The sequence below is a fragment of the Phaenicophaeus curvirostris genome, chromosome 11 (assembly GCF_032191515.1).
Source record: "Phaenicophaeus curvirostris isolate KB17595 chromosome 11, BPBGC_Pcur_1.0, whole genome shotgun sequence".
NCBI classification, from domain to species: Eukaryota; Metazoa; Chordata; class Aves; order Cuculiformes; family Cuculidae; genus Phaenicophaeus; species Phaenicophaeus curvirostris.
In genome coordinates, this window is record NC_091402.1 from 7,789,053 (window position 1) to 7,810,885 (window position 21,833).

Genomic DNA, 21,833 nt, shown 5'->3' on the forward strand with positions numbered 1-21,833 from the left:
TTAAAACATGTCTCTTCTTTATCTGGTTTATTCAAATAAGCACAGCTGTGATTTAGCAGCAAGAAGGTGGCAGAGTGCAACAGCTCCCAAGACCAGGAATGGTGGTTTTGATTGGAATGATGTTCCTTTAAGGAGGGATACAAATGCCTTATTCATTTTCTCCGAGCCGTGCCCAAGTCCCACCAGCTCTTTTTGTTAGGCCAGGCAGTTTCTGGAAACATCTTCTGGCTCAAAACACTTACAGAATTTCAAGAATCTGCTCCACAAATCCTGAAGCTGCTTTGTTCAGGAATGCTGACATGTAGGCAAAGGAAAACCAAAACGTCCCCTTGAATGCTGCACTAAGGTCTGCCCAAGACGAGAAATGCAAGAGTCAAGACTGAAGGAAGTGTGGGTTTTCTGCTGCATTTCAAAAATTGCCTCAAACACCCTTCCAGCACAGGAATGTGGCCATGCCAAGACAGCCTGCATGCCTATCACGGCTGACGGCCTCCATGTGCTCCCCTCAAAGGACTGATGGAGTTCAGAATGAATAAATAAAACAGACTTTCAGATCAAGTTTTCTTGGCCTTTGCAGAGACGATCGCGCTGTGAAAAAGCTCTGGGAAGAAAAATCTCTTCTCCCCAGACAGGATCCACCCGCTTCCCAATGCCTCCCTGTCCACAAGCAAAGGGCAAGCACATACTTGGTCTTCTGCTTGCACAGCTCCCAGGACAATACTTGAGTTGACCTCTGAAAATACCCATTGCATTCCACAAAATTGAGAAAACTAGACCTCAGGCTTATCCATAAAGCCTAATACTTATAGGCTTACACTGAGCGAGATGGTTCTTCACTGCTTTACTACAGGACCATTTTAACGCTGACGAGCCTTGCCCAGGACAGCATTCTGCTGGTGGCTGCCAAAACAAGGCCCAGCTCCTGCTGCAACAACACTGCTGCCACATCAGTTTGTCCTTTATCTCTGCTCTGCTCCCCAGCAAGTCCCAACAGACACCACAAGATGAGAGCTGGTGGGATGCTTTTCACTTCTGATCACCAGCCCGCAGGACACCAGTGTCATGGCACTGGCCCAGCACAGACCAAGGGTGGAAAGCACCCACTGCAGCAGGCTGGGCACTGGTCAAACAGCCATATACTGCCCCCACACCACTGTCAAATAGCGCGCAGACACACACCCCCAGAAGGGGATATGGTTGGTTCACCTTGGCTTGAGAGCCCTCTGTGGAGGTGGCCACAGAGAACAGCAAAGGAGCCAGGATCTGAAAGCCTGGCAGAGGAGTGGTACCACAAGGCTCCTTCCTGGCTTGTCCTCTGCCTTTGCTCCTCGTGAACCCAGACCTGAAGAGGCATCCTGCAACCCTCTTCCACACACCGCGGCAACACCAGGAGAGGGACCAGGTCTGCTCCTCCACGGCAGGCACCGCTTGGTGGCTCTGAAGCCGTCCAAACAAGCCCAGAGAGATTCTGCACTTCAAACCTAAAACAGGAAAACCATCAAAAGGTATTTTGGCTGTGACAGACCATAGCTTCGACAAAACACTTCAAGGCACATTTTCAATCCAATCCCCATCGCACAAGGGCTGTTGCTGTTATTGTCCATCACTCAGCAGTGTCAGGAAACTGACTTCCTAGGGTTTGAAAACTTCCCTGCCACTGGTTGCAAACTGTGTGGGGATCCCAAAGAGAGGGGACCAAGCAGTCTGGGGAGATGGCAGGACAAAAGGAGATTCAAGGGCTGATGCATCCTGCAACACTGATGGAGACAGCTTTATAACTGGCAGTCAGAATTACTCAGGAAGCTGCAGAGGAAGCAATTGGAAATTGTTGGACAGGGAAACTTCCCATTTTGTTTCCAAATGTGCAGGCCCATAAGTCTGTGCTGAATTCCTTTTAGCCATGCCTCTTACAAACAAAGCAACGTTAATTAGCACACAGATCTAAAAGTGTTCAGCTGACTCCTCCTCCCCAAAAAAGGTGGATTTTTGTTGTTTTGACTTTAACAAAAATTTACGACAAGCCTGAATGGCTTAATCACACACAGCCTGTTCCCCAGCAAGCCCCACGCTGGCATTACGACTTGCACATGGGGTGCTTGAAGACCTCACCTTTGAGCTGGCTCAAGTACTCACAGCTGGAGGGTGAAGCAAACAAAGTAAACAGCAGGAACTGGAGCCTAGCCAGCAGCCTGCACATACCCATGGCTCACCAGCAGTGCCAGGGCTGCCAAATGGTACCTTCAACTGAGAATGGGGTGGACAGAAGGACATGCAGGGAAGGTATTGGGAAGAAATCTTGTGCAGTCCCTGCGAGCTGAAGTAAGCCTGGGAGACATGCAGAAGGATGTGGTGCAGTCCCATCATCCCTGCCAGCTGAAAGGCCAGGCTCTTGTTAAGCTGACCACAAAGTGGTAGCACTTGAAACACAAGTGCTAGGAACTGGGAAGAAAGAAATCCTGTAGTAAGTAAACAGCAGGCTGCTATCTGGCATCTCCCAAGGTTGCTGCCCACACTTGCTAAGAAGCCCAAATGCCATGAGCAGCCAGAGCTGTCCCTGCCTTGTCAAGGGGCTGCCAGAGAGACACAGAAGCCCACCACTTCCCGCCTGCACCTACTGCTCAATGCCTATCAAGCCACAGCAGCATCTTCTTCCTGGAAGCTCTGCTCCAAGATGGGAGCAGCGAGTCACCAAAAAATGATTTCCAGCTGTGGCTGTGACGGTCATAAAGGCTTGCTGCTTTGGCCAAGATGCTCCCCCATTGTAAGGGTGGCACCGCTTTATCCACAGAGAAGCCGTGATATGGGTCCTAAAACAGGCCAGGATTCAGGTGCTGCCTCAGCAGTACCCCCTGATCACAAGAACAGCGCGTGGGGTAAGCCAGCACCAAATCCTCTGCTCCTACAGGTATTTGCTAATGCCAGCACCCTTCACGTGGGTCTCTGAATTCCTCCATCAGCAACCTCCTAATGGCCATAAACGCAGCACTTGGTGGAGCAGGGTCTCCATTATCCACTTTTCCTGCGGGGATGGTTTAATGGCTCTGCTCTCTGCCACAGGGATTGTTTGTTGTCTGACACAGGATAATCTCTCACTGCTTCCCTTCCCTCAGTGGGGATAATGGCACAGCCACTCTCCTCAGCCTGCCGCCTATGACAGAGATGGGCATTTCAAACTGGAGTCTGCTCCTCAAACTGAACTTGGCCAACAGCATCAAAAGCTCCAGGGGAGAGAACAGACACATGCACCACTGCACAGCCTCCTTCCTCAGGAAACTTGGGTAAAAAGCAGTACTTGCCTCAGAGAGATTATTAAACTGGGGAGAAGCAAAGCCAAATGCTGTTTTAAGCAGACCATATAAGCCAAACACATCCTGTCAGATCTGTATGACTTTCTGGCCACAGAGATCAACTCAAAGACCAGCACATGTCTCCACTGGTAAGGATGAAACCAAAATCCTGGAAAGGGTTCAGCTCACCAAGAACTCAAAAGCCAAGCAGCTTCGCTAGGGAGCTGGACTCAGTCCCAGAGATAAACAGATGCATTTACTAGAACTGCAGGAGCCCTGCACACATCCCTGCAGACCAACGAGGCAGGCTGCAGGCTCCTGGTTCAACAGCAAAACTAACTGACATCACTCAAGACAAAAGCACTCAGAAACCAGTGATGAAGTCTCAGCTCTGCAGATCTCCTACGGAACCAGAAATCTTCTCTCGCAGTCACACAGCAGAGGCTGAGTTTGCCTAAGGACCATTTTAATACCTTCATTAAACTATTTTCTAACCTACTATAACAGGAAAAGTTCATTCATTGGCTCTTATGAAGAGGAATCCAGACTCCTTCAGTCCATCATCTCAACAGCTTTTAGGTGGTCCTCTCAATAAGAAGGGGTGGAAAGTGGGAAGGAGAATATACAAGAGGTTTACAGCCACATGAAACAATAAAGACAGCCCAAGTATCACAAAGGCTCCCAAATCACAGGCCTAAAAATACGCACCATCATATTTACTGATTTAATGCAGCATGCGTGCCTGACTCCAGAAATAATCCAAAGGCGTTTGAAAGCCAAGAATTATGACTTACAAGACTTGTTTAAGGAGAAAAACAGAGGAGTAGAATTGTTTATAGACTAACAGATAGAAACAGCACAAAAAATGCTTAGCAGAGCAAAAGTGGAAAGTATTATGACACCTTTCAAAATAAAACATCATTGTTTGAATCTCTTAAAACAGAACAAGCCTCCCCATTTTGCCAAAATAAATGAAATGCAAGTGTGGATCTGACTTTGCCCCCTGGTTAAGAAGGGGACAAAGGTTTATGGTGAGTTACACAGACAAACAGAGCACAGAACACTCTCCTGGCTCACCAGCAAGGACAGACCACAGACTGCAAAGAGACAGGCACCAGCAACTGCCCCGTATCAGCAGCATTTGGCATTTCTGCACTGTCCATGCTATCGCCAGACAGGCACAGGAGCGATGAAGTAACTGGGCATGAAAGAACAGAGTGAGGAGGATCCAGGTACCACCCAGATCATTAAGAGATGCCTCCTTGCCCATTGCAAATGACAGAAGTCACTGCTGACACGGGCCAGGCATGCACCCTGACATACTCCCCATCCCCACATCCCATTCCTGCTGCAAAGCCTGCTGAGAAAGGAGGAAACTCATGGCTCCACACACCTTCCAGCTCCAACTCAAAACAACCACCTCCTGTTGCTCAGGAGCCAAACTGGAGCCTGCTCGTGGACTGGGCAGCTGCAAGAACACCCCATGCTGTCCACATTGCTAGAGGTTATTTTTTAGGAGCGTGCTAAAGGAAGGCTTCTGGTGCTTTCTCACAGCTCTCAAACCTGGGCAGACCGCAGCTGACCCAGACACGGCAAAAAGCAAGCAACGGCTGCTCAGGGCTGCTCCCCAGGCAGTGGTGGTGCAAAGCCAGCTCCAGCCTCCCCCCCACATACACAGCGGAGGAAGGAGAGGCACCAGTGTTTGGACAACTGGAACACATTTAGGGGGTGATTTTTCACAGGGCCTCCAGCTAGGCAGTTTCCTACGATAGCCATTTTATTACCCGTGATACAACACACAGACCAGCAGCTCCCTGTCCACTAGGTCTCCCACCATCCCTATGGCAACATGACCCACAGCAAGCCCCACCACTGGGGCACCTACATACCCAGGACACCTCCAGCATTGCATCCTTAAATGCAACCAGAAGATAACACCCAATAAACCTGCCATCTCCCTCTGAATCTCTTTGGGCACATGCAGTTTGACCCCAGCACCCATCTCTGCTAGTAACAAAACAGCACTAGCCAAGCACTGCCATACCCGGTGCAAGAACCAGCCCACTGGAGAGCCGTGATTTTCTGGAGGTATTTTCTAGATGATAGATAACATAGAAAACCTGTGTTTATATTGGCACACAGCAGGCTAAAACAGACTTTAAGTACAGTTATAAAACAGCCCAGTCTACGCTGGCCATGCAAGATGTGTTTCAAACTGCAGGGCAGCATTTGAAGAGAGGCTTGTTAGTAGCTGGTGTTGATAAACTCTCCAGGGCAGATGAGTATTCACACCACCAAAGGACAACGGGGTCCCATCCTGGTAAATGCCCATCCCAAAAGTGCAGACTTTGGGTCCAATAAAAAAAAAAAGACACCAAGGGAAAATTCACAAAAGGTACTGCCTCATTACAAGCAGCAACATCAAGACCATCCATCTCTCAAAAAACCCACGACAAATTCTCTTGCACTGAAAACTTTAGCTCCAAACAAGGCTTTAGGCAGCTATTGCATTTTTAAATGCAACTCATGCCAGACACTGGAATATTCATTTTGTAAATCCGCAGCTCTGCACAAAGCTGTTGGGCTGTAAAGGGCCTCTGATACTTTTCCTGCTGAAATCCATGCAAAGCCACTGCACCAGCAAACCACGAAACTGCCACACAAGTGCACATAACCAACCACACCGCCTGCGCATCCAGCATGGTTAAGTAATAAAAACTAGGCACACTGCTACAATTTGAGACCCATCCTTTAATTCTTATTCAAACTGAAAATGCAACCACACAGAAGTGAACCATGCTCCTGGAACTGGATGCAACACGTCATCAGGGCTTAAGTGGCACCCCCAAAATAGCAGGGCCTGCTTCTAGACTTCTCCAAAATTATATGGTTGTGGCTCGAGAGACAACGTGCTGAAAATATGATGAGGAAGCATAACACATTACATATGTTGTGGTCCTGCTCTGAAGCTGGAAGAGGCAGGAGCTGAAGGACTTGGGCTGCAGTGCCGGACTTGGTTAACTATTAATGGATGACTCAGCTACAATAGGTGTTTCATGTTGCACGCTGGCACAACAGCATAAAAGTCCTGGTCCTTGACTTGGGCCACTGTGCACAGCAGAAATAAGTGCTTCATAGCACATCATCTAATAGATGGATGTACCAGGAAATACAAAACAGGGTTTATTTGTCCTTTTTTTTTTTTCTCTCTGTAGCCTCCTGCTCTGCTCTGTCCTTCACCTGCCACTAAAAAAGCAAAAAGGGACTTCAGAAGAGAGCTGCTGGTGGCTTTGTGCAAGCCTTGGGAGGCTGGGCACCCACAATCCAGACCAACGGGGCTATGTCTAGTCACTGTTACTCAAAACCACACTCTATGTTAAACAGGCTTTATGAGGAACGGCTCACTTCTCCCAAGTGACAGGGGACAGGACAAGAGGAAATGGCCTCAAGCTCCACCAGGGGAGGTTTAGGCTGGACATTAGGAAAAAAATTTTCACAGAAAGGGTCATTGGGCACTGGCACAGGCTGCCCAGGGAGGGGGTTGAGTCACCTTCCCTGGAAGTGTTTAAGGCAAGGGTGGATGAGGTGCTAAGGTACATGGTTTAGGGTTCCATAGGAATGGTTGGACTCGATGATCCGGTGGGTCTCTTCCAACCTGGTTATTCTATGATTCTATGAAATCACTCTCCTCTCCCTGAACTAGGTGCTAATTGCCGCCCAGCCCTGAAGAGCTGAAGAACCTGGAGCCTGGCATTTCTGCAGATGGCTCTTCCCAGCAGCATTAGCCTAAATTATCTCTACTCCATTCATCCACATGACCCCATCCAGCTCCACGTTGCAAAACAAGGGAGTCACACTGGGTGATTAGGTTAGCAGCACAAAATGATTATGTTAAAAGCTGATGAGCTGAGCTAACTCAATCCAAGGTGTCTCCCGGGGCAGCCAACAAGATCAATTAAAAGCCCTGCAGCCCTAATTAAGAGTTTCTGGGTGCGGTCGACATACAAGGCAGGGACAATACACAAGTTCTCATCAGAGCTGGCTACTGAGCAACTGAAAGCCATCATCCCATTTCGCAGCCATTCGAACTTCAAGACACAACTTTAGTCCCTCTTCAAGCGATCAAGGCAAAGGCTGGCACTGCCTGGGCTCAGACAGGGCCTCCTGGCACTCAGCAGTTCCCCGCTGCCCTGCAGAGACAGTGGGAGCTGCACACATATTCATGAGCCCAGGTGTGTAGGGAGAGTTGGGAAGGTGTTTCTCTAACCAGCGAAGCCACCTCGGACCCTTCCAGCACGTTCTGCTGAAGCTGCCCACTGGGGAGCATCCTTCCAGTGCTCTCGGACTTCCCGGCTAAACAAAGCCCCATCTCTGCAAAGCACTTCTGCATCTGCCCAAATCCCCATCAGAGACAAGACTCCAGAACCAGCCTAACTTCAAGCAGGGAAGTGAGATCTCACCCATGCTCAAGGAAGCATTTAAGTACCTGAAGTGCTTTGTTGAAGTGTCTGGGCTCCCAAACGTATCAATTTACCACCTCTAGCCTCTTGATGTCTGCAAGCAAAGGCAGAAGGCAATCAACCTCACATTTGCTCCTTCATCCCTTAAAATCCAAGCAGGAACTCCTGCAAGGCTCAGCCACCCCCAAACCTCACATCCACAAAACTGTAGAGCAGTTTGCGCAAGCAAAGAAAAAAAATATTAAGCTGTACCTAACACATAATAATGGTTGATTTTCCTAGAGAACAATTGGTGGTGTGTTCGGTTTTTTTCAGCTGCCTACTGAGATGCTGCTCCCCTGCCCTGGGAATTTTCACTCTGCAGCTTCTCCTCCCCCAGCTCCCAGACCATCCATTCTCCCCTTTTCAAACTGCACCCATTGTAAACTGCACTGAATATTAACACAGTCCATTGAGCACTTGCTCCTTTTGTATGGGACCCCTGCGTTTCAAATTGCAGTCACTGCAGAGAGGAAAAGGCTCGAAGTGATTAAATGCCATGAAGTTTCTTAAAAGGAGAGAGGAATATGCAGAGGGGGCTGAGGGGGTCTTAGAGCCTTTCTCTGGAAGACAGGGACTTCACAAGAGCCAGTAAGGCTTCTTGGTGGGGATATTTTATCCCATTCAGGGTTCAGTATCAATCTCATACGCACTTCCAATCCTAGTCGGATTGAGATAATTTCTGCCTCAACTGTAGCTCTACCAGAGATTAGGATGAGAAGACCAGACAGCAGTCACAAAGGGCTTGCTGTAACTGCTGCTCTCCAGTAAGCACTAATAAATATCACGGCATGCTGAGGGTGGTCAGCGAATCCACCGACACATGTTCACACAGGAAGGGAGGGTTTATTTGCAAGTGCATATATTTATTTGTGCATAAGCAGCAGGCCTGGAGAGGCACTGCTTTACAAGGAGGGGCTTTGCCACTCCTCCAAGGGGATCAAGCTCCAGAGCAGCATCTGTAAGTCTACAGGGCACAGAGCCATCCCGCAGCCCCTGGACCTTCCCTGAGTAAAGCCACTGCCGAGGACCATGCTCCAGGAAGCACCCAAGTGTGTCGTTGCAAACTGAGCAGGATTTCTTGTACAAACACCCCCTGCTCCCTGCACCATCCCACCCTGGACCACAACCCAGGAGGGAGCTGCTGGCTTTGCAGAATTTCTTCGGGTTGCCGCTTCCTGAGGAGGGGAAAGGGGGACCAACCACTTGCATCCCCCCGCACTCCCCTCTCCCAAGCTGTCCTTCCAAGCCCAGCAGCCAGCATCTGGCCAGGGCCCCACAGCTGCACAGGGCCCGACGCTGTGAGCCCGGGGTGACGATTACTTAATCTTTGTTCCATTATTTCAGCAGAGCTGGAAGTAGGACATCCAGGGGAGGAAATGCCAGCAGCACTCCCCCCAACACTGTCTGCAGGAGGGTCCCCCCCCACTGCCTTCTCTTCCAGCATCTGCAGGAGATCACGAGTTGCTCTGGACTAACTAATGTCCATCTCCAGAGATCACCACACACGCAAGCGTTGGCACAGCAAGCTTTCCTCAGAGCCCAACGCCACTCTACTAAGCAAGAAAAGAAGTCACCCTAATACGCGAGGGCAGAGCAACAAGACGTGGCACATGAAAACCCCAGTTTAGCAAGAAATTTAAGTTAATGGGCAAATTTGAGTACAAACATTCAGTTTCCTTGCCTTCAACTAACTCTCTGTGTGCATACACTTGAGCATAACAAGGGTCTGCTCCCCACTCCTAGTTCAAATGCACTTCCAAAGCCACATAAACGCTTACAGGCACCCACAGGATTTTCAAAATCATCCAGACTATTTGTCCAACTCTCTTCAAACAGGCGCAGCAGCACCAGACACACAGACAGCATCCATGCAGCTGGTGCTCAGAGCAACTTGATCTATATAAACCCCAGAGCCACCCTGGGAAACGGGGAGCAGCTCTGAGCCCAGCTCCCCTGGGCACTGCCTTGTTCCCAGATATGCCAAGCACACACCAACCCAGAGGCAGAAGGGTCTGTGCATGGATGTCCAGTATCCCAAAACCTTCCCCGAGTCATTGGGTCAAAAACACACAAACATCTGTTTAAAATAAAAACTTTCATTCCTCTGGACCATACCAGCACTGAATTAGCTATCTAATTGCACTTCCATAGCTCCAAAGCCTTCTCACCATTAACATCTGTATACTATTGCTCTTATCACTAGAAAGGAAAACCTCTCTCTTGTATACAATGCCTAGAAGAAATCTATCACTCCTCAAAACTTAAGATACATGGAGAGACAGAAGCAGAGGACAGAGGGGATGTGCCAGGTCACCAACACTGCTGATTTTTCTACTTTTTTCATACTTAAGCTTGGCCCTAAAGTTTATGCCATGTATTTCACTCTAGTGTAAAAACAAACTTCACACTTAAACACCAAAAGACACTGAGCCTCTCCAGCAGCTTCAAAGCAAGACGCTGCAAAGCAGTTCTGCACAGCAACTTCTCCGCTGAGTTTGATTTTCCAGGCATCCCCATGGACCAGGGACTTTGTAGAACTTGCAGCAGCTGGGGCTGCAGCTCCTGCGACGACAACATGGGTCACACCAGTGTTGCAACATGCCTGAATCAGGGCTACTGAGCTAGCAAGTCCTGCGCATTTCTGTAACCAGCATGCAGGATTGAGCTGCCTGTTGCTTCTAAGTAAAAAGCCATCGGTGCCACGCTGCATTAACTGTGAGCAACTGCAGCGCACCAGCCCTTCTGCAGACCAGCTTTGCCCTCTGAGAGCCAGCGAGAAAAATCACAACTCCAAACTCCACTGCCAACACAGAAATAACAATAGTTCCAGGAGATCCCAATGCTTTTCTTTATTACTGATAGTCCTGTTGACAAAATACACGGTCGGTTCCAGAACCCTCACCAGTGCGCAGAGCCACATTTCCAACCCTACAAACAAAAGCTTTATCTCCAGCACATTGAAGACTGACTCCGAGCACTGCTTCAGCCTTGTGGCACTCATTAGGAATAAAAGATAAACTGCTAAGGAGGGGTTTTTCAACAGCACTTTAACGAAGTTAAAGCACAGCCAGCACGGGTTACTGAAAACAGGATTTATCTTGTCTCCTATTAGGGATCAAACATGCCTGAGCTTATCAACCGGGGGAAGCAGACACCTTCGCGGGGAGAGGCAGCCTGCCCAGAAGCGATGGAGAAGAGGGACACACAGCTCTGACATCGCCTGTCTCACCTCAGTTTACAGGCAGGGAACTCGCACCCTCAAACGACACCAACCACATCAGCCCAAGCTGCTGCAGATGCAGAAGAGCATCTTCTCCAGTACATGATGCTTTTATACAGGACATTAAACAACTAAACTAAAAAACTAGTTAATGATTCTCTGCACCAGCAATTAGTATTTACGGTCCTACCAAGCACGTCAATTTTGCGGCTCTGAACTAAGTGATTTTTAGTGATTAAAACCAATTGCTTAAAAAAAGTTTTTGCAGTAGCTTAAATGTATACTTTTTGTATTAGTTATGGAGAAAGAAAAAAAAACCTTTAATTTTGATTGTCAGATATAAAAGCCATCACAAATTTCCACTTCAGCTAATTCTTTGGTTACTTTAGAACTTCCAAAATCATAAACGGTATTCTGTGTTTAAAAGATCAACAGCCCACAGGTCCATTGCAGTAGATTTATTGGTGAAGTAATAGCAAGTATAAAATTTAAACTGAACTCAAGACACTCAAAAATCTGTTCCATATGAAAAAGACACTCCTGGGTATTAGCACTCACGGAAAAAAACACAACAATAAATTTGTTCAGACTGGGCTATTAATGCATTTCTCCATGCAAACAAAGATACGCTGTCCTATTTTAAGAGGCGCATGGGGATGCTGGAATTATGCTGAGAGACCAAAAACTTGCTCTGAAAGGTGCCCAGAGCTGAAGGGCATCTCTGGCAAAGCACACAGCAACAGGTGAAAAGGATGAGTCAGGGTTTTAACGCAGAGGCCACGTGTTCCTCTCGATGTGACACCTGATAATTTCATGTAGAACAAGAACCTGAAAAACCCCCAATAATTCTTCTTAATGAGGAGCTGGATGATCTCCAACAACACTTCAGTGTCCACTCTCTCCCTTGACAGAACCGAGGAGTATCTCCTACAACAAGGGGTTTTAGGGATTAAATAATCTATAAACCTGTTCAAACAGCCCAGCAACGGAAGCACTGAGGGACTCTTCCCGATCTGCATCCCTATTTCCTAAGGTAAACTAGATGTCCAGAACACTCTTTTTTACAAGTTTACAAGCACTCACACACACTTACATTTTACATTTACACTGTCACTGTCAAATGAACCAAGCTGTCAAAGCAGAGATCACTTTCCCTCCCAGATCTCTGCTGCTTCATGTCTCTGATGTGTTATTTTGGATCTTACGGGGTCAGAGCAGCAGCAGCAGCGCTCGGTGCTTACACAGCTAGAGCAGACTTGCTGCATTTTATGGGAAATGGCAACCATGCCGTCCAGTACTTGAGCACGGACCCCAACGCTTCCAAACACCCTTTTAGGAGGGGAAAAAAGCCACAGACACTGTACCAATCCCCAGGTGCCAGGCTGAGAGCCCAGCTGCCACACAGGGCACACCACAGGTTAATAACTTGGACTGACAGATAAAAGACGAGTAAGTACTGAGGGAATCACAACTTTTATTGGGAAGCAACACTTGTGTTTTTCTCAAAGCATCCTAGCAGTACCGAACAGCTTCAGCACCTCAACAGTTGCCAGCTCGGAACACCCAACGGGTGCGCTGGGTGTGCACCGGGTTGGATGTTTTAATAAGGATTCGGGAGCCCACGCCGGCCGGTATCTCCAGCAGATCCCATCGCTGGAGACCGAATCCGCTCCCGGCTCCCCTTTCTCCCCGTACGGAGGAGAAGGAAAGGGAGCCGGGTGATGCTGGGAGCATCGCACCCGCCCCGGGTGGGAGCCAGAGCGGACCCGGGAGCGGCTCCCCCCGGGCAGCCCCACTTTGCTTTATAAAACAAATAAACCGCAACTTCGGGGTTCTTTTCGCTGCACGTTTCGCGACCCTCGCGCTGCGCCCGGTTAACCAAAACCCCGCGGGATGGGTGCCCTGAGAAGGATTCGGGAGCTCACGCCAGCCCGTATCTCCAGTGGACAGAGCCCATTCCCCACTCCCAGAGCTCCGTAAAGAGCAGGAGAAGGAGGAGGAGAAGAGCCGTCCCGGCAAGGGATCGGGCGGGCAGGGATCCCGGGACCAGCATCGCACCCCAGCCGGTATCTCCGGCGGATCCCACCGCTGGGGACCGAACCTATTCCCAGCTCCAATTCCTTCCAGACCTCCGTAAGGAGCAGGAGAAGGAGGAGAAAGAGAAGAGGGAAAAGGAGACTAGGAAGGAGGACGAGAGGGAAAAGGAGACTAGGAAGGAGGACGAGAGGGAAAAGGAGACTAGGAAGGAGGACAAGAGGGAAAAGGAGACTAGGAAGGAGGACAAGAGGGAAAAGGAGACTAGGAAGGAGGACAAGAGGGAAAAGGAGACTAGGAAGGAGGACAAGAGGGAAAAGGAGACTAGGAAGGAGGACAAGAGGGAAAAGGAGACTAGGAAGGAGGACAAGAGGGAAAAGGAGACTAGGAAGGAGGACAAGAGGGAAAAGGAGACTAGGAAGGAGGACAAGAGGGAAAAGGAGACTAGGAAGGAGGACAAGAGGGAAAAGGAGACTAGGAAGGAGGACAAGAGGGAAAAGGAGACTAAGAAGGAGGAGGAGAAGAAGGCGGCGAACCGGCCCGGCGAGGGATCGGGCGGGCAGGGATGCCGGGAGCAGCATCGCACCGGGACACGGGGGCGGCCCCCCAGCCCTCGGTTTCCACACGCCCCCCGGTGCCCCTCCCGGTACTCACAGGTTGCGGGTGGCTGCCGGCAGGCCCCGGGGCAGGGCAGGCAGCCCGAGCCCGGCGCAGCTCAGCCGCTCCTCGCCGCAGGCGCACCCGGCGGGGCAGGCGGCGCGGCCCGAGCGCAGCAGCCCCAGCAGCCCCAACAGCAGCAGCGCCGCCGCCCCGCCGCCCGCCCGCCGCGGCGGCCCCGCCATCTTGTATCCGGTACCGGAGAGACGCTGCGAGGCGGCCGCGCTCAGCGCCGCTCCGCCGCCCGCCGCATCGCCCCGCGCCGCATCACCGCGGGGCGCTCACGGCACCGGCATCCACCCCCGGCCGCGGGAAGCGCCGCCTCCTCTTCTTCCTCGGTGCCAGCGGCCGCTGGGGCTGCTCCGCTGCTCGGTGCGCTCCCTCGGGGCCGAGCGCCGCCGATGCCGCCTCTCCCGCCGCTGCCCCGGCCCGGCCCCAGCGCCGCGCACCCACGTTGGCGACACCGCAACATGTAAAGCCGCGCCGCCCCCCGCGCGCCCGCCCATTGGCTGCCGGGCGGCCCCCGGCGGGCCCTGGCGCGCAGCCATTGGCCGAGAGCCCCCCGGCGCGGCGCTGCGGCCTCTCATTGGCGGAGCCCGCCTGTCCATCAGGGCCGCGGGGCCCGCCCCTCTTTCCCACTCCAGGTGTGAACGCGGGCGGCCGCTCCCCCCCCGCCCCCAACACCGCGCCGCTTCTCTTAAAGGGGCCGCGTCCTCCGCGCCCAGAGGGATCTCGGAATCCTCCCTCTCGTGGGCGCGGACAGGCCGCGGCAAGAGAAGCGCCTCGGGGTTGTCCTACACCTCCAGGTGCTCTGCTCTGGACATCACAAAGCGGTCCAAGGGCAATTGTGTCCCGCCACAACTGCAGGGCTGGCTTAATTAAACTCACGTTTCAGACCAAACCTGAGCGGCTGTTCCCAAATTCACCCGTTTTGGAAAGCCCAGCACGCACCAGACAGCCCCAGTCAGGTGAAAGCTTGAGTCAACAGCTGCTGCAAGATCATTACAGGTGAAATGAGTCTTACATCATCGATACACTCCAAAGACTGAATTTAAAGGCTGCTCCTGAGCTCGGCAGAGAGCATCCAAATGGCTCATAGAATCATAGAATCACCAGGTTGGAAGAGAACCACCGGATCATAGAGTCCAACCATTCCTATCAAACACTAAACCATGTCCCTCAGCGCCTCGTCCACCGGTCCCTTAAACACCAGAGAAGGTGACTCCACCACCTCCCTGGGCAGCCTGTTCCAATAGCCTTTAGGGGAAGAAGATCTTGGTGGGCTCAGGGCACCCTGGGCAGGTGGGGATGCAGTTTAACCCCTCACGTCAACTCAGTCTTGCACCAGGAGTCATGTGGGGAGAAGGGGTTATGGTATCTTAGGGAGAAAAACACATAACACACTCTGATCCTGCTTCCAGTACCTCTAGTGAGGCCCCATCTGGAGTCTTGTGCCCAGTTCTGGGCTCCCCAGCTCAGGAAAGAGAAGGAACTACCGGAGAGAGTCCAGTGGGGGCCATGAAGATTATGAGGGGATTGGAGCATCTCTCTTAGGATAAGCGGTGAAAGCCTGGAGGAGACTGAGAGGGGACCTTATCAATGATGATCACTATCTGAAAAGCAGGAATCAAGAGGAGGGAGTCTTCAGTGGAGCCCAGTGACAGGCCGAGGGGCAAGAGGCACAAACTGGAGCACCTGAACACGAGGGAAAACTTATTTCCTGTGAGGGTGATGGAGCACTGCAACAGGCTGCCCAGGGAGGGTGTGAAGTCTCCTTCTCTGGAGATATTCACACGCACTTGGACACCTAAACATGTAACTTGCTCAAGGCGACCCTGCTTTAGCAGGGGGGTTGGACTGGATGAACTCCAGGGGTCCCTTCTGACCCCATCATTCTGGGACTCTTTGATTTTATTTCCATCCTTCTCTGGCAGATTTCTCCCCAGTGCAGGGACAGAGCTGTTATTTCCTTTTTGTAGCAGGATGGGGCGTTGCACTGCAGGATGCTTTAATCACATTGCTTATCTTCCAAGAGCCGCGTATCTCATGATATAAAACAATCAGCATGAGGGGAGTTGCATTCAGGTGGGTTTAGAGTGGCATCCAAGCTATATAAATGTGCCGCATCGTGAAAGGCAGCAAACCCGGATTGGTGGCATCTAGAAAATAGATCAGGCCGGCCAAATTAGAACCCGAGTTTGACGTTGAATTTGAGGATAAGCCCAATCAAACAAGTTGAGTTTGACCTACAGGTTCCCTCCAGGATGGGAAAGCCTAGTGTCAAAGACTAAGGTGTGTCCCTTCCACACACAAGACAAGGAGTTTTGGCAGCAGAGGAAGATTTAGCTTTTGAAAGTGACATGGTATGAAATGTAGAAACTGGGTTTATTGATGGGGCAAGATCTTGCTCCAGGATGATTTATGATTCCAGCCTCCCTACCTGAAATCCCAACCATACACCTCGAGAAGCAGTGTTAGCTATTACTGTATAGAGTTTCCCCAGGGAGGTGGTTGAGTCACCTTCCCTGGAGGTGTTTAAGGCACGGGTGGATGAGGTGCTGAGGGACATGGTTTAGTGTTTGATAGGAACGGTTGGACTCGATGATCCGGGGGGTCTCTTCCAACCTGGTTATTCTATGATTCTATGATTCTATTCTCTATTTACTCCTGACAGTCTACCCGCACAACTATTTGGCCTTCAGGACAGCTTTAAATGTATTAAATTGCAGAGATCAATGATAAACAGAAATCTCAGTCTCTGCTAAAGCTTCTCCCTGCTCATCGCTGGGGTGACTGGTACTTTCAGGCACCCTGTCCCACAGAGTCCCGCCTTCCCACTGACCCAATGCCTTGCACGGGGTCCCCGATGACAAGCGCATCTTTTGGCACAGACACTGCAGACACTGTGGGGCAGCCCTAAACCTTTCTGGGCAGAATCAATGGACATTATTATATAGAGGGGACTTCTGTTTTATATATACATATATGCGTGTGTGTGTGTATATAGGGACTTTCACTAGGTAAAAATGGGGTTTTAGGCTTTTGTTGCACTGTGGGGTGGGATGGAGAATTCACATTATTGTGGGTTGGGGTCTTATTTCAGCCTTTGAGAACTGGAGAAAAGAGTAGAATGGCTTATGTTTGCTGTTTGCAAACTAAAAGCGAGAGCTCCTGTCCCTGGGGAGGGACCTAAAAGAAGGTGGGTAGAGATATTACAGAAGATAGTGCAGTCTTATACAAATATAAAACCAATTTTAAAAAGTACACCTTTAGTTCTTCGAAGTAAGAAACCAAAGTTTAAGCTACTTTTATGGAGTAGATTTCTCTTGCCTGGTAGGGAAGGCATCATAAAATAATAGGCTAAAAAAAGGCTAATAAAAATGTATTTGGTTCTTTTGCAGTGGTTTCAAACTTGACACCCAAGCATTTTATTTAATTTTAACAAATGACTTCAATATTTTTTAATTATTCATTAAATCCCTGATCTCAAACCCTGCTGATTTAATCTCACCCACTCAATGCAGGACTTTTAACTTGCACAGTGTGACTGCCGTTGCAGTGCCTGTTCCCGAAGTCCCTCTGCTGTTCCCCTGCCCCATGATAAGGATGAGAGGCTGCCCGTGGGATTTCCCATGGAGAGAGAGATCCAAAAGCCTTAAATAACCTTCTTCAAAGATACCTAAAAGCAGCTCTCCTGTAAACCCAGCTGAAAAACCCTGCATTTGCACAAGATCGCCGTGCAGTGGAAATAATTCAGTGAGGGTAGTTGAAAGGAAATGAGTCTTTTCTCACAGTCACGCTCCCCTACCCGAATCAACACCTTTGCTAGAGAGGAGTCTGTGTACGCATGGAGGATGTTTTTTCCTTGAGCCTCATTAAATCTAATTAAATGGCTTACAAAAGTATTTATGAAAACAAATTTTAAAATGGCAAATGCATGCCAACAAGGAAGATATTTCTAATTCTGCTGATGTCTTTTTGTGGATTTGGAGTTGGTTCAGAAGTGCACACTTGGAAGGTAATTGCTGACAGCGTGCAGAATCCATCAAGCTATAATTAACACTCTACTATTATTCTAATTGCCTCACTCAAGCTTCTGTGTTTTTTAATTGTAGAGCAATTTGCCAAAAGAGGATTTAATTGCAATACTTATTTTATACATTTTGGGACAAAGTATCATTATTTCCACTTCAGCAAAAACGATCCTCAGTTTTTAATAGTTTGCTTTATTCTTTTCTAGGATTTCTTTTGTCCGATAAAGGGATTTGATTGCAACCTCTTGTGAAATTAGCAATGATATAATATACTGGAGTGCCTGAAGGCTTCAGTTTGGATCGTGACTATTAAGCTAGGAACTGTACATACATGTAGCAATACACAGCCCTGAGGAGCTTGAAACCTAAACAGAGAAGACAAACTCAGGTGAGAACAGAAGTATTATCCCTGTTCTACAGCTGGGGAACTGGAGCCTCAGAGGACTCACCTTAGGTGACCCGGTGCTCCTGGGGCACAGCCAGGAACTCACATGAGCCCTGAATGCAGGGCACCCTTCCTCTTGAACGTGAACATATTTTCTATCTCCTGCTTCCTGCAAAACTGCATCTCTGTGATTTGACTTGCAAGCTAGACCTTCTAAATAACTTTTAGCTGTCTAGGCTCTATTATCACTTTCCACAAATGTCTTGGCTTTCAAAGCAAGACCCAGCATCGAACAGGAGCCCTGGTGAGGCTGCAGAGCACCCCAACAGATGTGTCGTGCTGGAGAGATGACAACAGCAATGCTGTTGGGCCTCGGGAGGGATGTGTGTCTTCTGGGGCAGACTGAAGACTGGAGGTGGAGAAATAGAAAAGGATGGGCCTCAGCTCACATTGACAATTTTCCTTCACTCCAGCTTGTTCCTTTTATCTGCAGGGCCACTAATTTCTCTGTAACAAAGACTGTCTTCTACCAACATTCATGATGGCTTTCTACCCAACACTGATAGTGCTGAGATTTGCAAAACGTGCAATACCTGTGGCTACAATTGCTAATATTGTCACCCTTGTGCACCGATGTATCAATCAATACTATTATGGTGACAGATACTTAAAATGGTTATACGAGATGTGTTGTAGAGGGAGAGTGCAAGATTGCAGTGATTATTCAGCACAGCAACAGTCACATTTTTAGGTAGCTAACAGTGACCTTTGGTATCAGCTGCTTGTGGCAAGCTGCATTGTTTGACTCCTGGCATGCAAGTTGGAAGAGATGGTTTCTCTTGTATGACCAGATCAACCAAAGCATCTGCATTCCAGAGGTTTATTAGTTGATCTGGTTACACCAGATCTGCAAGGACAATTTTATTGGCATCTTGCCACCCAAACTGGTCTCTGTCTTGCTTGGATATCAACTCTGCTCCTCAGAGCTCATTCTGTTGGAACAGCTTGTGAGATGTATGACGTGATCTAGAAGTGCTTAGCAGCAATGACTAATGATAACATCATTATAAAGGGTGAAGCCATTTCAGCTTAGCAGGAGAAAGCATATGACAGTGAGAATTAAAGGAATGATCAAGCCAAACTTCTGTACAGGGTCACTAGCAGTGCTGACATGAAAGTTTAGCTCGGGCTCAAACTCCCAAGAGTCTGCCTTGCAATGACATGCAAGCCTTTCCTTCTCCTAAAATTAGGGACCCGTGTTTGAACTCTGGTCCTTCAGGAGCATAAAGTCTTTGATCAAGACCTGATCATGCTTCATTAATGTGAAAGTTCATTCAAGTAGCTGCTGTCATTTCATTTTTCACAGGCAATGAGTTAAATTGCTTTCCCAGCCTGGAACTGGCATAGGCAGTTAGCAAAAGATCATGCAAATACCTAGATCCCATTAACTAAATCCATGTTCTGTCACACTGTTGCCACTTCTGATCTGTGTTTTCCCTTCCCAAAGGAGTTGTTTGAAAACTTTGTATAAACGTATGTTTATTTATCTGTTTTTTTTAAAAAAAAACAAACTATCAGAAGATATGTCAGCAATTTACTGTCAAGACAGAAGGGGGAGAGAGAGCAGACTGTTAGCCCTAGAACATTGCCTGACATTTGGATGGGCAAAGTGCATGAGAAGAGAGAGGGTTTGGATGTAAACCTATGGTACTTGAACCTGGAGCTTACACTGAGTTGATTAAAAGCATGTTTTTATAAACAAGGTCATGGGCTAACTCCGAAAACAGGAAGGAAGTTGGTAGACTGGATGTCTGAACACCATTTGTTTGCTTGGATCACACATTTCAACATGACATTACTATCCTATAATTGTGCTTGAGATCCAAAATCAGGAGTTCCCTCAAGCCCAGAGAGAGGCTCTGTGCATAAACTGGCGGGTATCAGGGTTTGCTCTTCAGATCTGGGCTTGGACTCGGATCTGTGCCAAGCCTCTGACAGCAAGAGCAGAACTGGAGACACAGCTATTCCCAACAGTGACTAGTGCTAATAGTGTTTATGCTATGAAGAGCTCTATTAACTGGTATAATAACTATAATTATATGGTGTAACTTCTTTTTGTTGCTTTCACCTCTAGGCTGAGATGGGAGTGTGAAGTTCTTGCGGCCTCAGAGGAGTGTTACATGAAATTATGCAAGTGGAGCAAAGAAGCTGGAATCCAGCTATAGCTGAAATAGGAGTTACCTGCTCAAAGAATAATAATAAAAGACTTAAACTACTCCTTCTCTGAGGTTTCTAACTTCTCTTTCAGACAGCGATGGTTTAAGTTGAGACTATTTGATCCTGTGGGTCCTTTCTAACCTAGTGATTCTATGATTCTATTTCTTCACTCTGGACAAGCCTCTTTAGAATCTGCAAGAGGCTTTGGTAAAAAATGCTTTTACTGCAAATGCTTGCCTCAATGTCAGTGGGAAAATGAACCACCAGCTTGCTTAATAAAAGTAACAGGCTCCGTAGCTTCTATTTCCTTTCTGATGGCCATCACATTTCAGTGACTTTCATAGGAAACAAAGCTATCTCTTCCCTGCCCTCAGCCAACCCACACCCCTGTTGGGGCTCAGAAGGTTGATAAGGAAAAACCCAGAAGGAGTTAGTGCAGGGTAACCTCTCCAAAAGCAGTCAAGCTGAGTAATTATATAACGGCTCACTGGCCAAGACTCCATACTACAGACGAAGAGTGCCATCAGGAAGGGTGGTCTTTGCCTGGCAGGATTTTCAAGAAAAATTTAGCTTAAAGCTGTAGAAGTTACGGCTGTACTCAAAGATCCAGATCTCATATAACAAATCAAGGAAGACTACTGTGAAATGACCACAGCAGCCAGACTTTGGATGGATCCAGCAAGCAAGCACTGTCTTGCAGATTAGAGCCATTTTTTCCCCAACTGTTGTACTTGATCTTAATCCATACTGGAAATGGGGCAAGATACCTTGTGGCAATTTCTATTGGTACTCAGTAACTGCCTCTGGGATTACCATGGGCTATTACTACCAAACTGCCTCTTGTTGCTTCATCTGGCTGGAAGATATCAGGATTTGTCTGCTGCTTCATCATACTTTGATCCTTTGTTTAGAAAAGAAATCTGTTTCCTTGCTCTTGGCTAGGGACTGAACTGCAGGCTGATATTTCTGTTTGGCCCTTGAAGCCAACTATTAACCACACTTCTTGTCCTGCTGGTACCACCCAGGAGTGCATCAATAGCGCAATACAAATGGCACAGTGTCATTATATGAAGAACAAAATATGTGGCAGGACCCTGCTGTGGCTTAGAGGCTCCAAGAAGAATCTCTCAAAGTATCTTAGACATTTACCATGTGTAAAGTCTCATGATCGCTCTTCAAGTTCTTCTCCGGATACATCAGCCTTTCCTCCTCTTCTCCCTGTTTCTCTCTGCTAATGCATATGCTTCTTACCAGCAATGTGTAACACAAGGGCTGTTTTCCTCCACAGTTATTCTATTTAATACCTGAGGTTATTATCCTTTGGTTTGAGACATCCTAAATCACTTCCATAGTGCAGTTGGGATGACATGAAGGATTATGACTTCATGTGGGAATAAGGAGGAGCAGATGAAGACTTAATAGACACAAATCCTGTTTTATGCCAATGCTGTAACTAATTAGAAACAGAGAGGAAACAAGTAGATGGGAACCATCTCA

At 48.5% G+C, this 21,833-nt stretch overlaps 1 protein-coding gene across 2 annotated transcripts in view; it reads right to left on the reverse strand.

Moving 5' to 3' along the window:
- Positions 1-13,997, reverse strand: part of LRIG1 (leucine rich repeats and immunoglobulin like domains 1) — a 91,609-nt gene extending 77,612 nt beyond the window's left edge. Inside the window, exon 1 of one of the 2 annotated variants that reach the window (XM_069866319.1) lies at positions 13,698-13,997. In XM_069866319.1, the coding sequence (XP_069722420.1) occupies positions 13,698-13,885 (188 nt within the window). In that variant the 5' untranslated portion in view covers positions 13,886-13,997. The remainder of the gene's footprint in view (positions 1-13,697) is intronic. The other variant, XM_069866320.1, reaches the window with a different exon arrangement.
- Between the last annotated feature and the right edge of the window lie 7,836 nt (positions 13,998-21,833).